Genomic DNA, 22,044 nt, shown 5'->3' on the forward strand with positions numbered 1-22,044 from the left:
TAGTACTGAATTATTGTGAATAATAACTTATTGCTCTCTGTCTCTATTTTGGACTCTACTAGTTTTGAACTTATAATTACTTCATACTCCAAATTGTGCAATAAAATATATGATTTTTTAAAGGAAGCGAGATTTGGGTCAGGACTTATTTTTCTTGATTTCATATGCATAGAGTAACATTTACAGTTCACCTAATAAGGAAAAACTAGAAATCCAGGACCATAGGTTAAGCTTTCTTATTCTGCTCTTATATGTGCAAACTGTAGCATTGTCTCAGGAGGATCCTGTTAGAGTGATGTCAGTTGTCATCAGAGCATCTTACAAGGCAGTACTTTGTGTCTATAAAAGCAAGTTTGTGTTACAAGGTGTGATTGCTATTGTCTGGAGCTGCACAACTGTATTGTGTCTGGTTCTTGCTTCCTCACTCTATGAACAATCTACAGTGTGTTTTCTTGCTGATTGTTTAATTTAATTTCATTTCAAGCATTGCAAATTATTGATGTTACTTAGGTGCAACTTCTGTAATTTAGTATAGTTTAGTCTTAGCTCAAGTTTTATTAATTAAAAATGGGCCCAAACCAAAACCTCATATATGAACACTCTTGAATTTTGGGAAAATTGGGTCCAGATCTGGTGCCTCAGGTACATTTCTGTGTGATATGTCTAGAACCAAAGAGCCCTACATTTTCTATAATGTTTGCATATTTACAGTAGTAAAAAAATCAAGTCTCACATTCAGCAAACTTCTTTGAGCTTATCTTCTCAAAAATGTCAGCTTTCTGAGTACACAATTTCATAACTAGTGTTGACTCACTAGGCTTAAAGTGAAGTGAGTACCATAGGGGTACAGTGGGATACACACTAGGAGGGTCTGTGTGGCTACAGTATGAACTATAGGCTCTACATCCCGCAGAAATATCATGTGAAAGGAGAATGCAAGCTTTCTGAGATGCTCAGAAAGACCAGTCTACCTTATCATCCCCTCAGGAATTGGAATGCAGTATCTTACAGTTCGAAGCGCTCCACATTTTGGTGTGATTAAAAGATGTGTGCTATATCTCAGTCTTTTCACTTGTTGGAGAGGAGATGGTTTTCCTGGGTAGGTCTGAGGTGACTGATATTGCAGTGAAAGGATGTTTCTCCCATGCTGTAAATCAAAGGGGAATTTTAATATCACCATAGCGTGCATGTATGATATAATGTCATTTTACAGCCTATGGGCTCTGGCTCCTCAGGCTAATGGAGATATCAGGTCGTTTCAACAGCTGATTTTTTTTTTAAAGAAACTTAAAAGGCATACGTACAATGGCTTTTGGGAGGTTCAAAAGATCACTATCAACTTGCAACCCTCAGAAATTGTAATAAGACCAGGCATTGCACAAACCCTTACCATACTTGTCACAAGACTAATAAATACAATGGGAAAACATATTGTTCAATTAATTAGTCAATTGCAAAGGCCGGCTATAGACTGCAACAGATGATATTTCATCTTAAATTGATACTTCACTGGATTTTGGCCAAAAGGCCATTAAAAGATTCTATTGGTTTAAATTATAATGCAAGTTTGACATGGCTTCAGTGTCGTGCTAAACTGTTGATGAACACAGGCAGAATTCTCCAAAGTTCCATTTTCTTACATTTTATATGGCTTTAAATTTCTCTTAGTATAATTTTTATAGTAGAGGACAATGCTCTAAGGGACAATAGGCAATTAACTGCTAGTGTAAGAGGATGTAATTCCAAGAACTTGCTTACACCCACAGTGAATTTGTCCCATTGAGATGACTTGTGCTAGAAGCACACTGATCTTCAGAGAGGTTTAGCAAGCAAGATGATTAAATCTCACTTCTGAATTCTCATGGCCTGGTTTAACTGAAAATCAGCCATGATAAACAAGCCCTTTTTGGATTGCACCATTAGTAGTTACGGGCTGCTTTTCTAAATTATTTACTCTCTAGGGCAAAGGGATGGGAGTTGAAAATACATTATTTTGTTGAGATTTTGCCTTCTTCTATAAAGACTTAAGCACTACAAGGGGATAGAGAAAACTCCAGTGACTGAAACCTATCCTCTACATTAAACATCAAATCAGCTCTGAAATGCACATAAACAAGCACATCAGATTTTACTGCTAAATGTCTGAAAACCAGCATTTGCTATATTGGCCAGAGTTTTCAAAACATTTTAGATACCTAAATGAATGTTTAATGCCTCTAATCTAGTGTTTATATGGAAGCTAGGCTCAGATATGATTTTCAAAGGAACCAAAGCTGCATGCAGGACCTCTGTGCACCCAGGGTTGCCTTACATTTCACATATTGTTTGCTTGACCTAGGGTATAGTAGGATTTTCTAGCTGGGTGGAGGTGCACATGGGCCAACATAGGCTCATGAAAGTTAGGCATGGTCAGGGCACATCTAACTCATTACGCTTATGAGCAGGCAGAGAAACCCATTGTACCCCATTGGTTTATGTGAATGAGGTACAAGTACAAAAGAGGCATCCAAGGACACAAAAAGCCCCTCCTATCCATACACACAGCTGAGAGGAAGAAAGGAAAACAGAGATAGAGACATAATGTAGCTAATTTAGCGAGAGCCAGGCAGTGGTACTGGACTGGGGTGGTAGCCAGCACACACAGGCTCGGTTTGGGGATAGCATGGGAGCTTTGCTATGCAGAGGAAGTGAATTGTTTTGTAGAAGGGAGTGAGAGATTTGCTGTTTCTCAAGGGGAAGGATAGTGATCCCACCGACCATTCATGTCATGCAGTAGTGGTTGAGGTGGAGCTACACTACCACTCAGCAACCTGGAAAGAGGATTCTGTTCTTTCTAACTCCCTTTTGCCCCTGTGTATAGCCCACTTGTGCAGGGCCAGCTCCAGCATTTTTGCCGCCCCAAGCGGCGGGGGGGGGGGGGGGGGGGGGAAAGCCGCCATCGGCGGCAGCTCTACCGCCGCCGCTTCATTTTTCGGTGGCAATTCGGCGGCCGGTCCTTCCCTCCGAGACAGAGTGAGGGACCCGCCGCCGAATTGCTGCCGAAGAGCCAGACGTGCCGCCCCTCTCCATTGGCCGCCCCAAGCACCTGCTTGCTGCGCTGGTGCCTGGAGCCGGTCCTGCACTTGTGCCCCTGAGGAATTAGGGGGAGACTTAACAAAATTGTGGGAGTTGGGTGCCTAACTGCCCCTCTTTCTGCTTTTAAGTCTTGCTATGCACCATGAATATGGGTACGATAACATAGCTAGCTAATCTGAGACGGCGAACTGCTTTTCAAGCTCTAAAGTTGCTACATAATTGGGAATATTTCTGTATTTGGCATGGATTATTGTTTGTAAGCACACACAGTAATATATACCTGAGAACCTTTAAGAACTTTTTCCTGGGCCAAAGTAATTTGTTGTTTTTTTTCCAGTGTGAAAAATTGATTTTTAACTGATTTTTAAAATTTGTTTTGGTATATGTTCCATTGTAAAACTATCAATCTAGAAGTATAAAACTATCACTAAATCTAATTTTGGACAATAGATTAGTTTAAAATCGTGAGGTCACAATAATTATCACACTGAGCTAGCCTCTTGCTGCACTTGATTAAAAGAAAACATTCATTTAAAAAAACCAAAACAAAATAGTCTCTCAAAACGTTCCATAACCATCACTACGAGTAGCCACTGCAAAGGCAGGGTAGGCTTCATACGTTGCGTAAGGTGCTAAATCTTGTCCCAGCGTCACTGCTTGTTTTAGTTGTGTAGCTGGTACAGTAGCAGCTGGATTAGCAATGGTGTATCCTGCAGTGAAAAACAAACACAAAAATGCATTGTTATGCGAATATACCTGATACAGCTGATAACCATCCTTTTGTCTATACGATTACGTAAACAGGTGGAGATTTCACTGTCAATGGTAACAGTATATTTGTTAGATTAAATATACTTACTTGTTCTGACATCTGGGTTTATCAGCTGTTATAAATGATAATTTTCCTTTACTTTGCATTCATATTGGACAGTGACAGTTTTGGTATAGCTAATTAGCAGAGTTTTCATATATAATCTGTAGAACACATCATTTCCCAACTCCCTCCCCCGCCCCGCTATTCACTGAATGATTTCCCCCTAGTATTTGGTTATCTCTAAACTAAGGATGTTACTATAGGCCTATATTCTCTACTTCACACTTGGCATATGGAGGACAAGACATATCTGTAACACAAGGATGTTCCCGGTCAGGTTTCATGATGAGAAATCTGTATAAATGATGGAATTGCATACCACCATTCAGTCACGCTTAATCACTACCACAGTCTCCTCACAGAATGTGTGTGTGTGTATAAGTAACATCATGTAGAGAAGAGAGATATTTCCAATATGTAATCTTGGGAAAATGTGGAAATTACGCTTCATATGGCTATAGAGCACACCTCCCCAACATTTCAAGTGGCTCAAGTGGGATGGGCTAAAGTGGGTGGTCCCAGGAAGGGGAGGTTCCAGGGAGGGATTCAGGTACTGATCCCAGGGTTGGGTGGGAGGCTGTGGAGAGGACTTGCATGTGGCCCCTGGGGCGGAGTTCAAGAGCAGCAAGACTATTAGGAGGGCTGGGCCAAATGTGAGCAGTGTTGCAACCCCATGCACCAGTGGCCAGGTTGAAAAGTCTGGAGCAGAGAGCTGAGCCCAGCCAGACCCATAGGAGCATGAGCTCCTCTGAAGGCACACACATTTAAAGGCAAGATTTATCCCCACATGACTAACTTAGTATTCAGAAAATTATGGAAATATAACGGAAAGTCAAATGTGTTGCAGGCTGAAAAGTTAATGTATGTGTATTTGTCAAGCTTCCAAGACAAATAAAAAGGGTGGGTGAAAGAAAGGGAGATATTATAATGAAGCAGTAAGTGGGGACTGGATTCAATAAAAAGTCCATTTGGCTTACATGCTGCGGAAGCCTTCACAAACCCAGACAAATTGATTTTTCTGTGGCTTTTGCGGACTTCTGTGGCAGGAAGCTGGATATATATATAATACTATTGAATCCATCCTCAAGATACTGCAAACAATTCAGTAGTATGATTAATGCATGCTTCGTGTGCAGTTTGGCTCAAGGCATTCCCAGGATCTCAGAAGCACATTCACAGTGGAGAACAGTGTAAATGCAGTGTCTGTAAACTGGATTTGTGTTTCTGCCTGATATTTTCCATAATGTTTCTAGCCATTTTGGCTAGTTATTAAAGCTATTTATCAGAGATGGGCCACCAGACTGGAACAATGAGTCCTAATGCTTTTGAATGTTGGGAAAGTTTGGATCAGGACCTAAATTTAGTGACTGCCCTCATTTCTCTAGTAGGTCAAATCAAAACTGTAGCTCCAAACACTCCCAACTTTGAAGAAGTTCTGATGCAGATCCAAATCCAAACTTTTTAGCTCAAGCCCATCTCCAAAACTTATTTAAACAAGTTTTCTCCTCCCATCCTCTCTCACTTGATCCTACAGTGAAGTCATAGTTCATCATTTGAAAACATGCATTCTTATGTCAGCAAACTATCATAACCCAGAGTATTATATTATGCTCTCCACAAATAGGGGACAGGAATGGATACATAGATATGTAAACAGATAGACAATATGTGCATTTCCATTCAGTAGTTTTGAATTTGAACATAGCTGCAATCCTGCTATATGTAATTAAGTAGCAAACAAAAATATATCTTCAGAAGAGCATCTCAGTACAGACCTTCACGTACCTGGAAAAGCAGGAGCTGTAGCAGGAGTCTCTGCTCCCTCTGTGGGAACGCCCAAGGTCTGAAGAGTATATTCTGCAGCATATGTCTTGGCTTCCTCAACATAAGCACTAAGCTTAGGAGGTGTGAAGGGATGTCTATGAATCAGAAATAAAACATTAGCTGTTTTTACTATTCTAAGGATCAGACACAAACTCCTCACAGACCAGGACACACCAACTCAGAGTGGCACCAGCCCCTGCCAGAACAACAGATGCAAAACCTGCAGACATACCTCCTCTGCTACAATGATCAAAACCTCCCACAATGCACCTTTCAAGCTCCATGGGCCCTACACCTGCCGACCACAACATGTGATGTATCTCATCCAATGCACTAAATGCCCCCAAAACAACTATGTGGATGAAACCAAACAAGCACTATGCTCTCAAATAAATTCAAATTATAAAAGACAAAAACACTGTATCACCCATGGGTGAACACTTTTCACAAAATAATGACTACATATCTGACCTCTCAGTCTTTATCCTCAAAGGAAACCTGCACAACACCTCCAAAAGATGAGTCTGGGAGTCTAAATTCATAACTTTACAAGACTAAAAATCATGGACTGAACAGAGACACTGGATTTATAGCTTATTACAACCAGCTATAACCCACTTACTCTTATCACCCCTCCCCCCGCAGATGTCTTTGTTTTCCCTCTCCCTTTCTTTCCCCCCTATGACCGGAGGGGTGTTAGGGTTACTAATGCTAGTCTGTTCTAACATGTATTTAGCTGTGACACTCTGGGTATGTCTATACCGCAATTAGACACCTGCGGCTTACCTGTGCCAGCTGACACAGGCTCGTGGGGCTGTTTAGTTTTGATGTAGACATTTGGGCTTAGGCTGGAGTCTGAGCACTGGGCCCCTCCCACCTTGCAGGGCCCTAGTGCCCAGGCTCCTGCCTGAGCCCGAACGTCTACATTGCATTAAACAGCACCTTAGCTTGAGCCCGGTGAGCCTGAGTCAGCTGGCACGGGCCAGCTCCAGGTTTTTAATTGCAGTGTAGACAAACTCTCAGAGTACAATTCCCAGCCCTACAGAACAGTTCTGAGTAAGCTCAAAAGCTTGTCTATCTCACCAACAGAAGCTAGTCCAATATAAGATATTACCTCAACCACCTTGACTCTTGGATATCCTGGGACCAACGGGGCTACAACAAAACTGCATCCTATTCTAAAGATGACAGTGTGACAATTCATACCCCCTGTCAAGTATTTTGCTCAAATAGAAAAATGGTGCATTATTGATATTCTGAGAGAATATGTATTTGAGAAAAACACTACTATAAAAGAAAAACACTTACTTAATATTAATGTATGCACTAGTACAAAACGTTAGCAGCCTGAAGTTCACGGTTCATGCAGGAAAAAAAGCCATGTATCTTGAAAACTTGCATATTTCTGCTTATTTTTGCAAACTCCCTCAAACTGGAGGTGTAACTTTTAAATATGGAGTGGATATTTGTTAAATATGACTCATCAACAATTCTTTTTGATTACATGATGTGGTGTGATCTGGTGAAATGTATCCAAAATATTGTTATAGGTTAGCAGTGGAAATATACCCTGTTTGATTCCTAGTTGGTATAATTATAGACAGGGTTAGTGGCACAGCCTATTATTAAGGTTGCCCAACACTTCCCATTGTAAGACCCTTATACTTTGTTTATACTTTGCTAAATTTTAACTGTTTGGACTGAAATTTTCCAAGCTAGTTGTCTGCCTCAGACTGATTTTAATTTTTTAATTTGGAAAATTAAAAAATGGTTCATCCATTTCCAAAAGTTAAGTTTATGGGAAAATACATTGTTTTGCTGACTGTTAAAAAATCCTGGAGATCTTTTCTTTGAAAAGCTGTAATGCCCCAATGCTTTGGAGCAGGGGCTTGAAATTTGGCAGAGGGTCACGGTGGCCTTTGCATCAGGGATCTGATTTTTGCCATCCCTGTGAAAAATCTGCCAAAATTTGGCTAAGTTAAAAGCCTTTGAAAAACTGCAGTTCACACAGGCTCAGTAGAGTCTTGCCAGAGCTTTGCAGCTAAGTTCACCAAAGATTCCGTGCACATTGGGAATGCTCCAGTCAGAAGATGAGCATGACTATCCCTGCATTTGCAGCTCTGCTCTTATAAGGGCTGGACGGGGCAGGGCCAGGCTGTATTTGAGTACCAGAACTGAGAGCATGGAGCCTGTCTCTTCAGTGTTCTCAGTGCCACCATAACCCCCATTGGACCCCGGCAACATGAAGAAAGAGACTTCTGGTTTTGAATGCAGGGGGGGACAAGGGCTGGACCAGGGGGGTCAGAGGGAGTAGATTGGAACAAGGAAGTGGGGGGGGGTGGAAACTGGGACTGGAAGCTGGTAGCAGGGGGAGAAGGATACTGGGAGTTGTGGGGAGGGAGGGTCAGATCTGACAAGGAGCAGGGGTATAGGGGGAGAACTGGCATTGACTAGACAAACAGACTGGGACAAGCAGCCAGTGGTGGGTGGACACTGAATTTGGACGAGGAACTCAGGGTCTGTGAGACAGTGGGGATGAGCAAGATATATAAGGGTAGGGTGGTGACTGGAGACCAGGGGCTGAGTGTGGGGGGGGCAGATTAACTACGGGGCTAGGAGGGCGGGAACTGGGACTGGCTGGACAAATGTCTGGGGAGAAGGAACTGGGGGGGGAGATTGAGCCTGGAAGGAGGAAGACTACAGCTAGCTGGGCAAGGGGACTGGGACTGTGTCATAACTATAAAGGGAAGGGTAACAGCCCTCCTGTGTACAATACTATAAAATCCCTCCTGGCCAGAGACTCCAAAATCCTTTTACCTGTAAAGGGTTAAGAAGCTCAGGTAACCTGGCTGACACCTGACCCAAAGGACCAATAAGGGGACAAGATACTTTCAAATCTTGATGGGGGGAAGGCTTTTGTTTGTGCTCTTTGTTTTGGGGGGAGTTCACTCTTGGGACTAAGAGGGACCAGATATCAATCCATGCTCTCCAAATCTTTCTGAACAAGTCTCTCATATTTCAAACTTGTAAGTACAGTCAGGCAAGGCGTGTGAGTTTTATCTTTGTTTTCTCAACTTGTAAATGTACTTTTTGCTAGACTGTTTACCTCTGTTTGCTGTAACTTTGAACCTAAGGCTAGAGGGGGTTCCTCTGGGCTCTTTAAGTTTGATTACCCTGTAAAGTTATTTTTCATCCTGATTTTACAGAGATGATTTTGACCTTTTTTGTTAATTAAAAGCCTTTTTTAATAACCTGATTGATTTTTCCTTGTTTTTAGATCCAAGGGGATTGGATCGGAATCCACCAGGAGTTGGTGGGAGAAAGGAGGGGGGATGGTTAATTTCTCCTTGTTTTAAGATCCAAGGGGTTGGATCTGTGTTCACCAGGGAGTTGGTGGAAGAGTCTCTCAAGGTTACCCAGGGAAGGGAGTTAGCCCATTGGGAGTGGTGGCAGCGGACCAGATCTAAGCTGGTAGTTAAGCTTAGAAGTTTTCATGCAGGCCCCCACATCTGTACCCTAAAGTTCAGAGTGGGGAAGGAGCCTTGACAGACTGGTATGAGAAGCCTGAGGAGTGGAGATTAGGACTGGGTAGGTAAGGAGACTGGGATGAGTAGTAGGGTGGGGAAGAGTTGCGCCTTGGACAGGGATAAGTTGGAGGGGACAAGGCAGAAAGAGTCAAGCTTGAGGAGAACGGGCAGAAGAGTTTGAGCCTCTACAGACCAGGGAATAGAATCCAAGATTCCTGAATCTCACCATTCCTCTGTTGTCAGCAAATACCTGTGAAACCCACTAGCAGAGTGTGTGATGAATCCTGCTCTAGTGATGGTTCATGTAGAGGATCACAGCCCACTACTGCTATTAGCTCACGTGACAGAAGTCTGAGGTGGGTCTAAAGGTTCCAAACCTGCTGATGAACCATGTGGGTATCAATGTGATGCCACTTGATGGAATTTCTGTTTATTCAGTTTGCTTTTTAAAAATCCTAAGAAATTACCCAGCAAAAGCTATTTAAAAACATTATTAAGGTTGCAAAGTCAATTACTTAAAAGTTAGGAAATTCCAGAATTAAGGTTGCCTGTGCAACTTTAATTTGTCTCCTTTATACATATGCTTTGATACAGCCTTTAGTTACCTGATCATGTACTATTTTTTCTACAGGACTCTTGCCTCATTTAGTAGACAGGATGGATAGTGCATACTGAATGAGTAGCTATCTAATGTTTTGTTTTATCCTCCTTGTTCAATGTAGAACTTTATCCTTCCTCTCCAAATCTAAAATTATAATAAATAGTGGCCTATGTAGTTGATTCTAGCAATGATGCTAAATAAATAGAAAATTAAAAAAAACTGAATAAAAACCATACGAAATGGAATAGTTACATACATAGTAGGATTCTGGCTGGCAAGGGCAGGAATAGTGATTTTATATAGGAATAGTTGTCTTTGGTCCTGGCCAATTGCAGAATGAAGCTGATAAACAGGTTGTCCCCAGTTATTTTTCTGGCAGATTTCTTCTAAGACCTATAAGAGAAAAATGTATACCAGTTACAACCACATTTTAATGTTCTGGCCCATCTCCAGCCCTACCTGCTGCACAAATATATTGCTTTCCATGAGTTTTCATCTGTAGATTATAGGCACCAAATTCTTAGTTTATATATATATATATATATACACACACACACACACCAAGTTTTGGAGGTTGAAAGGGTCATAAAATCTAAGAATAATGTAAGCAACTTAAACGTTCAACAATCAATTAATTCATGAAGATAATTGTCACACCACGGAATCTGATGTATTTTCAGTTTAGTCCATTAACTGTTTTACTTTGATGCAGCATTGGAATAATTTCCTTTGACTTCTATTCATTACCTCATTTATGCGCTCCAGAATTCTGCATTTTTAGCGTCTGTTAAAGAATTGTGACTGTATTATCCTTCACTTTTTCTCTGCTTCTTCTCCTGCTTAGTGGTGTGTAGTGAATGAATAGTGGGGGTGTACCCCTCTCCAAATTATTTGCCTAAAACCTAGTTATGTTACATTTCTGCCCAGTTTATTGCAGAGGCTACTTGCTTGCTGATGCTGCTGGTCTGTAATAGAAATTCTGGTATTGCCCTCTTCCTTTACATTGTGTGGAAGCAGGGGAAGAAAGAGAGGGTTTAACTGAGAGTGGAGTTTGTTTCTTCCACAATATATTATTCCACAAAATAAATGATTGTACTCAAATGTTATCACCCTACTTTATACTCCTTCTTCCAAATCACTGAATATATAGAGTGTCCCAAATCAGTCTTAATACTGATAATTAAGAGCTCTACTAGGGGCTCACTATTCTAAATAGCTTTCTATTAATGATGCCCAAGCCAGTTGTTTGTTCAGACAATGTCATCCACCAATTTTATGGATATGAATCTTGATTGGCTCCTCAAGGTGCCAGTTGGCTTTAGAATTAAAGGGGGAGTGTATACAGGGGAAGGCCCATATCCCCTTGGGTGCTCCGCTGCTCATCGGCCAACGAGGGAGATGCAAGGTGACTGGTTCTTGCTTCCCACAATCATTTACTTAAACCCCAGTACAGGCCTCTTGCCCCATGTTTAGCTAAACTCACCCACCCTCCCTCCTGATAGTTATATAATATAGGAACTGTGTTTTTATGTTGCTTTGGGTCTGACTAATTGCCTGTTTAAAAGTTCAGGAAGGAATTTTTCCCACTGGGGCCAAATTGGCTATGGCCTAGTGGAGTTTTTTGCCTTCCTCATAGTATCGGGAAGGCACATTCAGGTTAAATAGGTATAGGATTTAGGAATTTCATTTGAGGAAAGTTATGAATGTTAGTTCATCGCAACTTGAAGCCGGTGTCTGGTGTGGACAGAAGGCCAAAGGGCCAGCGACCAGAAGAGCTAAAAGCCTTTTGCTGGTGGACCCCAGGTCTATGGGCAAGAGGGAGACTAGATTTGAGTTTGCAAATGGCAGTGGTACATGAGTCTGTGCAGACCCTCTTTGGTAGCCTCTGTCCCCTTTGTAGGGAAAGTGGGGGAAGATGAGAAGGTTCAGCAAAGCAAGCTGAATTCTTGGGGTAGGCAGTGGAGAGTCTGCTCTGAGTTATGGGTTATATAATAGGAGCTATGTAAACCCCTCACTGAACCCACATATATGCCCGTTATTGAGAGATGTGGGACAAGGTTGGTGAAAGATTAACATTGGAGAAGAGCACTAACAAAGTTGCAACCTGCTGCCTAAAAACAATTGCTGTGTCTGTCCTCATTCACTTGTGTATCCTGATCAAGTAGCTCTACCATCTACCATGTTCAGTGACCTTAAAATGGAAACACACTACTGCACAAAAAGCAACAGAGGGTCCTGTGGCACCTTTAAGACTAACAGAAGTATTGGGAGCATAAGCTTTCGTGGGTAAGAACCTCACTTCTTCAGATGCAAGAAGTGCATCTGAAGAAGTGAGGTTCTTACCCACGAAAGCTTATGCTCCCAATACTTCTGTTAGTCTTAAAGGTGCCACAGGACCCTCTGTTGCTTTTTACAGATTCAGACTAACACGGCTACCCCTCTGATACTGCACAAAAGACTATCAGGAGTTTTCCAGTTAAATTTTCATCAAGGCTGCCTCCTCTAAACTGTTTGTTTAGTGTTGTAAAGATTTGCACTTAAATTTGCTCAAAGTGCTTTACAAACACTAGTAAATTTACCTCCCGGCTCTCCTCTTAGCTGGGAAAGTATTAATTCTACTTCTTTATAAATGGGGAAATTGAGGCACAGGGCAGTAAATAGACTTCAAAAAGTCATAGAGGAAGGTCTCCTGATTCTATTATCTGATTTATCCACAAGAACATCCCTCTTCTAATGTGATAGACCTTATCTTTGTTTTATAAATGTGTGCAGGCTATTCATTCTTATAGTACTGCTCTGGACGCACAAGCTTATGTTTTTCAAGGCATCACAATCCATCCATCAAAACTGCATTAGTGATTTTTCACATTTAAAATTTTACATATGTTCAATTTCATTTTAAAATTCTTATTTGCATAAAAAACTCAGATTTGAGTTTGCAAATGGCAGTTGTTCATAAATGGGGTAGTTAGGCAGCTACCTGATTCTCATGTATAAATGCAGCTTGTGTGCAAAAGGGCAAATGTTTGTGTATGCAAGACCTTAGATATGAAAAATTGCACATGCAGAATCTTAAATATGAAAAATTGCTGGCAAAATTTTAGAAGCTGCTTTTAAAATATTTAGCCACCACAGTCCAAAGCTAGTTTATGAATAGCTGGTTAGGCCCATTTTAAGATGTCCTATCAGTATTGAAATCCCATGTGAGACATGTACATATATATAAAAACTTAGCTGGGGAGAGGAAACAGAATTTGGAAGGGCCACTCTGAAATGGATCTAGATTAATGAATAATATTGACCAGATTCAAAGGGGAAGCTAAGCTACTGTAATTTATACCTTCTTCTATCCTACCACCGTGTGTGTGTGTGTGTGTGTGTGTGTGTATGTGTGTGTGGTACTTTAATTTATATCTGCGTATTAGTTGTTTTTCCTTCTAAACAATTTTTTTTTACTCCTTAGCCTGTCAGCTACAATACCCTAGACTCTTTTAGATTCAGTAGGCCAAATGCAGAAGTGATGTGAAAGGGAGTGTAAATTCTATATTTGGACATGGGTGTGCTCTCAGAGAGTCTGCTGCTCAACTGGTATAATTTACATACTGAAGAAAGTATGAATTACACCAGAGTAGTGTCCCAGGCTTAGATTCACTTAAACCCACCTCGGAATTTGTCCCTGTGACAACATTTTGTATGTTCCTAAGGAAACAGCTTTATCAGGAAGATTTTCATATTAAATAAATGTCAGTATCAGTTATATTTCAGCTTGTCTCTTGTATATCCTTAAAATCTTTAGAGATAATTCATCGATAACTATCTAAGAACAGCTTCTGGGCACAGGGACACAGGATTCTCAGGAGACTCACATAGTCATACTTGTGATTGGAGAGAGAGAAGTTTTTAACCATATTTTAGAGGCAATATGCATTCTACTACGTTTCCTGGGCTAATTAACAGACCTCTTTTATAATGAGCAGTGTCGCTTTTAAATATCAAGGGCAACATTTTCAAAAACATCTAAGTGATTTAGAAGCATAAATCCCACCATGTGAGATTAAGTGGTGCATCATGGAAGATATCGTCCAACCAGGGAGCCCAGTCTATAAAGGAGAATGAGAGCATGAGGTACCCGAACTACACCTCCTATCAGGCACTGCGGTGCTATTTTTAAATTGAAATGTTTAGGTTTTCAGGTATTCCATATTTTGATGAAATATCAGAGTTTTCTACGGAGAACAGAAATTTTTTGCAAAAAAACATTTAGTCAAAAATCCAATTCTCCACTGAAAAATAGTTTTGACAGAAAATTTGTGACCAGCCTTAGCCTGTAGGTACTACTGTGATGGTAAGTATTAATAACAATAAGTTTATATCCAGTCCAGAACTTCCCCAAAATTCAGGATGGTCTGAATTGAGAATTTTGCGTTGCCCAATTAAAGAGAGAGAGAGTGTTCATCATGAAGGTCAGACCCTCAAAATTCCAGGGAATTTTGTTCTGATCTGGGATTCTGTTTTGAGCCTCTCTCTAATTTCAGTTTGTTATCTGTGTTGAGCCCAGTCTTGCATGTCTTACCTATAAATAACGTTGTGACTTCCGTAGGAGTTCTGCTTTTGTCAAGGACTAAATGATTGGATCAGTACATTAACTTTAAAAGGAGGCTTCACTGCAGTAGCCTCAGCAGTAGTCTTTCATGTTTGATTATACGGTATGCATAAAGTTCTGCCCTCGGATCTGGCATGTAATGCTCATGGAAATTATGAAAGTCAATGGGAGCTGACATGCTGAGAATTGAGGGCATGTTTAAGTTCACAATTTTTTATTTTGTTACCATATTGGAATGATTATTATAATTTGAGGCCTTTAGCTATGTAGTGTTAATATTGTGATATATTATGCTGTGGAAAGCAGAAACTTTTTTTTAATATGACCCCATTCTTTATGTTTTTCTGTTTTAATGAGTCTTTTTAATTGCTTCCTAAAATAAATGTGGTTTTTAAAAATAAAACATATCAGTAATAATTTCTGAGCAGATATCTCTTTATTAGTGCACCTCCCAAGGATATTCTGGGGCTGAAGTGATAGTAAAAGTAACTTCAATCCAACTTGTGTAGTCTTCAAGAATAGTTGGAACAGGTCCTAAAACAGCAGAACCCTTCTTTAGGCATAACAATAGTAATTTTTTAGTTATTTTCTGTAATGTCTCCTTCAAAGATGAGCAGATCAGTGTGTGAACATACTTATGATCAACTATCAGCATTTTCAAAACAAGTACCATTCAAACTGGGTCTAAATCTATTGTATTGTTCAGAAAGCATTAAAAAAAAGACTAATATGGGTCTGACCAGAGCAATTTTTCCTAATTTATTGTACCTACCTGAGGAGCAAGTTTAATTCCAGGTGGTTTTAAAGCGATATGGTTCATTGGGGTAAGCTCCATTCCAGGCAAAAGATCGTAGAGTTTGTCTTCTCCCCTCTTTTCTCCTTTAACCTGGTATCCACGACCCAGGCCAGTGTAAGCCAAGTATCCACGTCCTCCTAGTCCTCTAACTCCCGCAGCCCCTACAGGTACATTCATGTAAATTTCTAGGAATGTAAGAAGCATTAAACTGAATCAAATCACCGGAAAATCACCCTGATTCTTACTGTAATGGAAAAGTTAGCCCCATTCACTGATTTCTGATAAGAAGATGGGTAGGAACACTGACTGACTGAGAACTGCTGCAGATTCATACCATACTATTCACCATGAAGTAGAACTCGCAAGGGGAAGGTTCTTTATTACCTTTGGAGGAAAATACAATAATACCATGAATATAGAGCTAGTATCTACACAACTGTATCATTCTGGCTTTTATAATACTTCTTGGGGGGTTTATTTATGTTTAATGCCTGTAATTTCAGGCTGCAAGCTACGAGCAGCATAGTTTCCTTAGAAAATTCATTGCAGATTAGAAGATATGGTGAACCAGGAAACTCTAATCGATTACAGTATATAACTAAGCTTGTCCTTATTCCTATGGTATCACTTCTCTATTGGATTATCAATAATTTAATCAATATAAACCAGATCTCTACCCCATCATCTTTTAAATTGTTTTCCTAATGTGCCTTGAGATGCTTTAGTTAGAAGGAATGTCATAGTTGTTTCTGACTGACTTTCCCATCTTCTCTGCTCTGTTCAGTCAACATGAGGCTTAACTTTCCATTGAATTCATGCACAGATTACTTTTGATTTTTTGCCATGTTTCTAACCTGATTTACAGTTGAAGAGTAAAGGGACAGTGAAAAATTAGATTGATTACTGCCCATTGGTATAATTTAAGATTTTTAATGAACTTGGAATACATAGATTTGCCCCCCTTCTTTGAACTAATGACCATTTTCTCACATTACAACTGGTTCCTTTCAGAAGGATTGTTTGGGAATTTAGGAAATTAACAAGTGAGAGCATACTAAGGAAAAGTGAACTGAGTGATTTGGGAGTTTTGACACATTTTCCTAATGTAATTTTAGATTTATATATGCACAGTAAAGCTAAACCATGGGCAGCAGCAGTGCAAATTTCCCAAACCATACCATCGAGCCAACGTGTCTTGATTTTTCTCTGAAGGGATCATTTATAGGGGGTTAGAGATTAGGTTAGTTAATTCAGTCCTAATCAACTCTACTGAGGACTTCAGACTGAGAACTGTGTTCTTTAGGACATCTTTCTATCTGGAAATGGGTTGAGAACACCATCTGATTTCACTTAGGACATCAATCTGCTGTCAGTTGTTAATGATCTCAGTCACTACTAGAAATGAGTGAGAAGATCTGGATTTTGAACACCCCAAAATTTAATTAAGCCCATTATAAAGTAAGTGGGCATATGTAACATTCACACCTTAGTTTTGGAAATGTTTTGGACCTAAGGTTTCATTCAGGCTCCTCTAGTCACTGCAAATTTGCACCAGTAATTTCAAACTTAAGTTTACCAATCCCTTATACTATCCATTCCGACAAGAAACAAAACACAAAACAAAACAAAAACTCTGCTAAGAAGCATGACCTTTTATCATGTTAAATAGTTAATGTTTTGCAGGGCCGGCTCTGGCTTTCTGGCCGCCCCAAGCAAAAAAAAAACAAACAAAAAAAACCCCTGCAGAGCGGCCAGAGCCAGGGTGCAGGGGGACTCCATGCCCTGCAGATGTGCCCCGGCTAGCGGGGGGAGGGAGCAGGGGGAGAGAGAGAAGGGGGCGGCCAGGGCTTCAGCGGGGCGCTACCACGCGGCCCCTCCTGCCGTGCCCCCTGCCGGGAGGGCTCTGCTCCACTCCGGTCAGCTGGGAGGGAAGGACGCGGGCTGCCCTGCCGGGCTTGCTGCAGGGCACTTCCGTCCTCCACACCGCTGCCCCCTACAGGGCGTCCGGAGCGGAACAACAACAACAAAAAAAGCGGCCGTGCCGCCCTAGGATTGGGCGGAATGCCGCCTCCTACAAGCTGCCGCCCCAAGCACCAGCTTACTCGGCTGGTGCCTGGAGCCGGCCCTGATGTTTTGTCTATACTGTGATAGATCAAAATTGGAACTATATATCCAAATCTGTGGTGGTGAGACATAATAGGACCCCAGACTGAACTACCAACCATTTGATTGTTGCAAAATTAAAACCCAACCAACAAGATAGTGCAACAAAACCACCCCCAGTTTTGATCTCTGTAGTCAACATACTTGAAAAGATACTTAATGTCGACAGTGTAAGCTGCTGGTGCTTATGGCCACTTCTTGGAGCACAGTGTGAAGCACTTTCTTGTTTTCATCTCTGTTTTGGAGGTTCATTTTTCATTCCCTGTAACGATGCTGTACTGCTGCTTAGAGCCCCAGAATGACTAGGGTAATGGCCTGGCTAGAAAATGTCTTGGTTGTGGGGAGATAAGAGTCAATACACAGAGCACTGAATCTCCTGGGACTGGTTAGTTTTCCTGAAACTCAGCCTTGAGCCATTAAAAGGAGGAGAAAATCAACTGCTAGGCTTCTGGGACTGAATCAACAGCCAGCTGTGGGCAAGGAGTTCTGTTTTGAGTGGAAAACTCTTGTTTTGTTTGTTTTTTCCCTCCTGGGACAAAATGGAGGAATTTTGGTTTGTTTATTTTGGAGCAAGAGTAATTCAGAGACTGTTAAAAGACTTTCGGCTTTCTCCTGGGCTGATGAGGGAGTATATATATATATATATATATTTGTTTGCTTAGCCTGCCTGAAGGTTCTCATCCCCTTTTAAAGGAGAGGTTCCAAAGACTGTGGCTATTTTCCAGTGTATGAAGGCTTTCAGTCGCTTTCTTAAAAGGATGCATGACCTGAGGCTATGCAGAATTATAGAACGCTGGGCTATATGCATAGGTCTGTCCCAGTGAATGGAGATTGTGGTAGGTGTAAAAAAGAGGAAGTAGCTGAGAAAAGCAGGAAATTTGAGAGACTATTGTGTGTGCCAGGAAGATTATTGAATGTTTCAGTGCTAGCAATTGGAACTCCTAAGAACGGTGGGCTGGAGTTTCTTCATAGTGAGGAACCATTGGACAATGACCTTGGGACACTCCTCAGATCATTAAAGAGTTGGGGGAGCAGCCCCAATTTACGGTCCTCTCTGAAGTCCCTGAGTGATGGGGGTATGCTTCAACTCATATAATCCGAGGTGGTTTATGCTAATTTCTCCATTTAGTTAAAACTGGTGTATGCCTCAAGTTTTTAAAAACTTTTTAGTGGAACCAGCTTTAATGTGATGCATGGATGCACAGCTTTAATGTGGTGCATGGATATTTGATTTCATAAATTTACCTCCTACTCTAGCTATGAAGCTATTTCAAAGATAGATTTCTGGATTGCCATAGACATAGCTGCTGGAGTTACCTCTAATAGATGGAGGTCGGATAATGCCCCTACTGCTGAGGTCACCCTTGGTGGCAGGGAAATGAAGGTTAGGAATAGCTGCGTAGGCCTGAGGTGCATAGAAGACTGGAGCTCCAAGGTAGGCTGTGGCGGGATCATACACATGTCCAAATGTGTAAGTGTATTCTCCTTGTAGCACGGTACCTCGTCCCCCTGTGCCTCTGGTGTGTCTAACGTAACTGTCTTTGTCTACTGGTTTTGCTAATGTCACTTCGATAGGGGAACCATCCAACACCTTTAAAACAAGGAGAAATGCATGGAAAAATGCAAGGGAAGCACAAATGCAGTACAATGTCCAACATCATAATGACTGTTTTGTAAAAGCCCAGCCAAGTTCTGCATTTTGCTAACCACAGCTACTTAGGTGGGGTGGCTGAAAGAGTTTGAGAATCTTCTGCAGTGAGGCCATGTTCCCAGGGGCAGAAAGGCAAGATGGCCCCTGGCTGCTGTTGCAAAATGTGTGAACCATGGCAGTCTGCTCGTCTTCTGCCTGCAGCTGCTGTGAGGTTAGAGGAACTTGGGCTATGTCTGCGCTTGGAGCTAGAGTGTGTGATTCCCAGCTCCCAGTGACATACTCATGCTAGTTCCCAAGGAGCTACTGCACTAAAAATAGTGCACTGCAGCTCAGGCAGTGGTGAGTGGCAGTGTGGGCTAGCTGCCCCAGGCACAAACCTTCCTGGACCTCGTGGGTGGGTACTCAAGATGCTGGCCTGTGCCACTGCTGCCTGTGCTACCATGGCTACACCACTGTTTTTAGCTCTCTGAGAGCTAGCACAAGTATGCTTATTTGAATCAGAACCCCAGCTCCAAGTGTAGACATAGCCTTAGCGACCCTCCTCTTCTGCCCACAGTAATGTGTAAATTCAATCAACCGCTCATTTTAAAACTGCATTTTCTGAGAAGGTTCAAAATTAGGTGAGGTCTGTTTGCCCCTTCCCTAACCCAAACATTACCATTTATATTAACCTGAAAACAATAATGAGCACATGAAAATGGAAGCCAGTTTTCCTTGTGATGTTAATTGTAAGTACCCCCATCTTCAGTGTTGATTCCAACAGGTGATGCAAAATATGTATCAATGGGCTTCATGTGAGGTACTGTAGTGCAGCATCCTTCAATGGAAAAGTGACTGCATTACCTATTTTCGCAAGACAGATGTTCAAGATAGTGATTGCACACCTCAGAACATGTGGAGTATATTTGTACATGCATAAGGTGGCTTTATATAGCTTTATTCAGCTTCTAGATTGAAAAGCACTGCAATTACAAGAAAAATAGTCTCTCTGAAGAGAGTTTTTGAGCTGTATTATATCTGATCAATGACTGTTTGTTTTACCAGAGGCAAATGGATTTATTTTCTTAGCAAGCATGTATTCAGTTGCAATGCAGAGTCTATAGAGGGTGTGGATTAAATATCCCATATCTTTGAATTCATGGATCCTGAATTTCCTCTCTTGCTGTCATGTTCTCAGCACAGGAATATATTTTTAATATGTGTGTAGCTCCTATTAATGTAATTTGGGGTTATGTTAATACACTTTTTTAAACTACACTCATCAGAGCAGGGGCTATTCCTATTTGTTTGGAAAGGATTTGGCACATTTGAAGTGATTCCTCAGTAGAAGCAGGAATAAAAGAGGGATGAATAACACCCCATGATAAATATGTAATACTATTATATAATATTATACACAATATTTGCAACATATGAAAATAATAAAATAGTTAATAACTCTTAAGACCTGGTTATTGCATTATAATTTCAAAATTGTATATGGCATTAAAATTGGCTGAAGTCTGAGAAAAAACAGCTTTTACAGATCTTTGTTTGAATTCTGAACAGCTGTTTTGGTTTGACCATTGCACATTGCCTTGTTTTTTGTTGACACATAAGGAAAGGGTATTCAAAGTGCTAGCATGGGATTTTGTGACCTGTTATTCAGTATTAGTCATTTGTTCACTATTCTGTTTCTTGCATCGAGTCAGAACAGAACACTACTATTTGATTTAGGTGACAGTTTCCCATTATGCAGATAAATAGTAAATAGTCAAAATGAATAGTTTGTGAACACCCAAAAGGCTGAAACTTGATTACATAAATTGCAAACAATTACTAAAAAGCAAATACAGTTGTATGACACCAATATACTATGAATGCTACTAGTCCAGCATTACCTTCCCATTTAAGGCTTTCATAGCTTCAACTGCATCGTCTCTGTTATTAAAGTGTACAAATGCATAGTCTCTGATTTTCTTTATTCTTTCAACTGCACCTACAAAAATGTTGGGATATTAGTTCTGCAACTGTCTTTTCAAAGGAATACAGATTTGAATTAACATTCTGGGTTGTGTTTTTAGCACTCAGTTTTATAAACCAAAGTTCTGATCTGCAGACACTTATGCATGTGAGTATCTCACTGAACTTAGTAAGATTACTTGTGTGTAAAGCTAAGCTTGTGCATAAATGATTGTAGCGTCATGATCAAAATGAGTAATTACTGAACCTGTCATGCTATAGTTTTAATTTGGTCTGATTACCCAACTCAGAATGTTACACTTCTCAGAGTTTAAAAGTTTGAATGAACTAAGTTAACTAAGTATTCTACAGACCTGGTATTGCCAAGTACTTTTTAAAACTACATTGGTTTAGTTTTTCATTTATAAAAAGCGACAAAGAGTCCTGTGGCACCTTATAGACTAACAAATGTTTTGGAGCATAAGCTTTCGTGGGTGAATACTCACTTCGTCAGATGCATGTAGTGGAAATTTCCAGAGGCAGGTATAAATATGCCTGCATATGTATTTCCACTACATGCATATTTATTTCCACTACATGCATCTGACGAAGTGAGTATTCACCCACGAAAGCTTATGCTCCAAAACGTCTGTTAGTCTATAAGGTGCCACAGGACTCTTCATCGCTTTTTACAGATCCAGACTAACACGGCTACCCCTCTGATACTTTTTCATTTATGGTTACTGAAAAGTACAGTTAATTTAACAGAAAAAGTAAACCTAAATATATGTGATATTAACATACTAAAGTAAGAGTAACCCTTTTTAACTAACAAGTCAAGGCTACCCTTGCAGGCCTATTTTCAGATATATGATAAGCTAGATCAGACTTGGTAAAAATCAGGGCTGAGAAGGAAACCATGGGCAGTAAATGGAAATAGAGCAACAACCTTTACAGAATGCAATAGAATCATGATCTTAGCTTTTAAG

The 22,044-nt window shown here is 40.7% G+C and overlaps 1 protein-coding gene across 2 annotated transcripts in view; it reads right to left on the reverse strand.

Annotated features, from left to right (window-relative positions):
* Window positions 1–3,633: 3,633 nt before the first annotated feature.
* A1CF (APOBEC1 complementation factor) overlaps window positions 3,634–22,044 on the reverse strand; it is a 34,629-nt gene continuing 16,218 nt past the window's right edge. Inside the window, exons 6-11 of one of the 2 annotated variants that reach the window (XM_065407726.1) lie at window positions 20,995–21,092; window positions 18,781–19,054; window positions 15,277–15,461; window positions 10,158–10,294; window positions 5,735–5,868; window positions 3,634–3,785 (exon numbers count right to left, since the gene is read on the reverse strand). In XM_065407726.1, the coding sequence (XP_065263798.1) occupies window positions 3,634–3,785; window positions 5,735–5,868; window positions 10,158–10,294; window positions 15,277–15,461; window positions 18,781–19,054; window positions 20,995–21,092 (980 nt within the window). Of the gene's footprint in view, window positions 3,786–5,734; window positions 5,869–10,157; window positions 10,295–15,276; window positions 15,486–18,780; window positions 19,055–20,994; window positions 21,093–22,044 lie in introns of both variants that reach the window. The other variant, XM_065407724.1, reaches the window with a different exon arrangement.

The sequence above is a fragment of the Emys orbicularis genome, chromosome 7 (genome assembly GCF_028017835.1).
Source record: "Emys orbicularis isolate rEmyOrb1 chromosome 7, rEmyOrb1.hap1, whole genome shotgun sequence".
Taxonomy (NCBI): Eukaryota; Metazoa; Chordata; order Testudines; family Emydidae; genus Emys; species Emys orbicularis.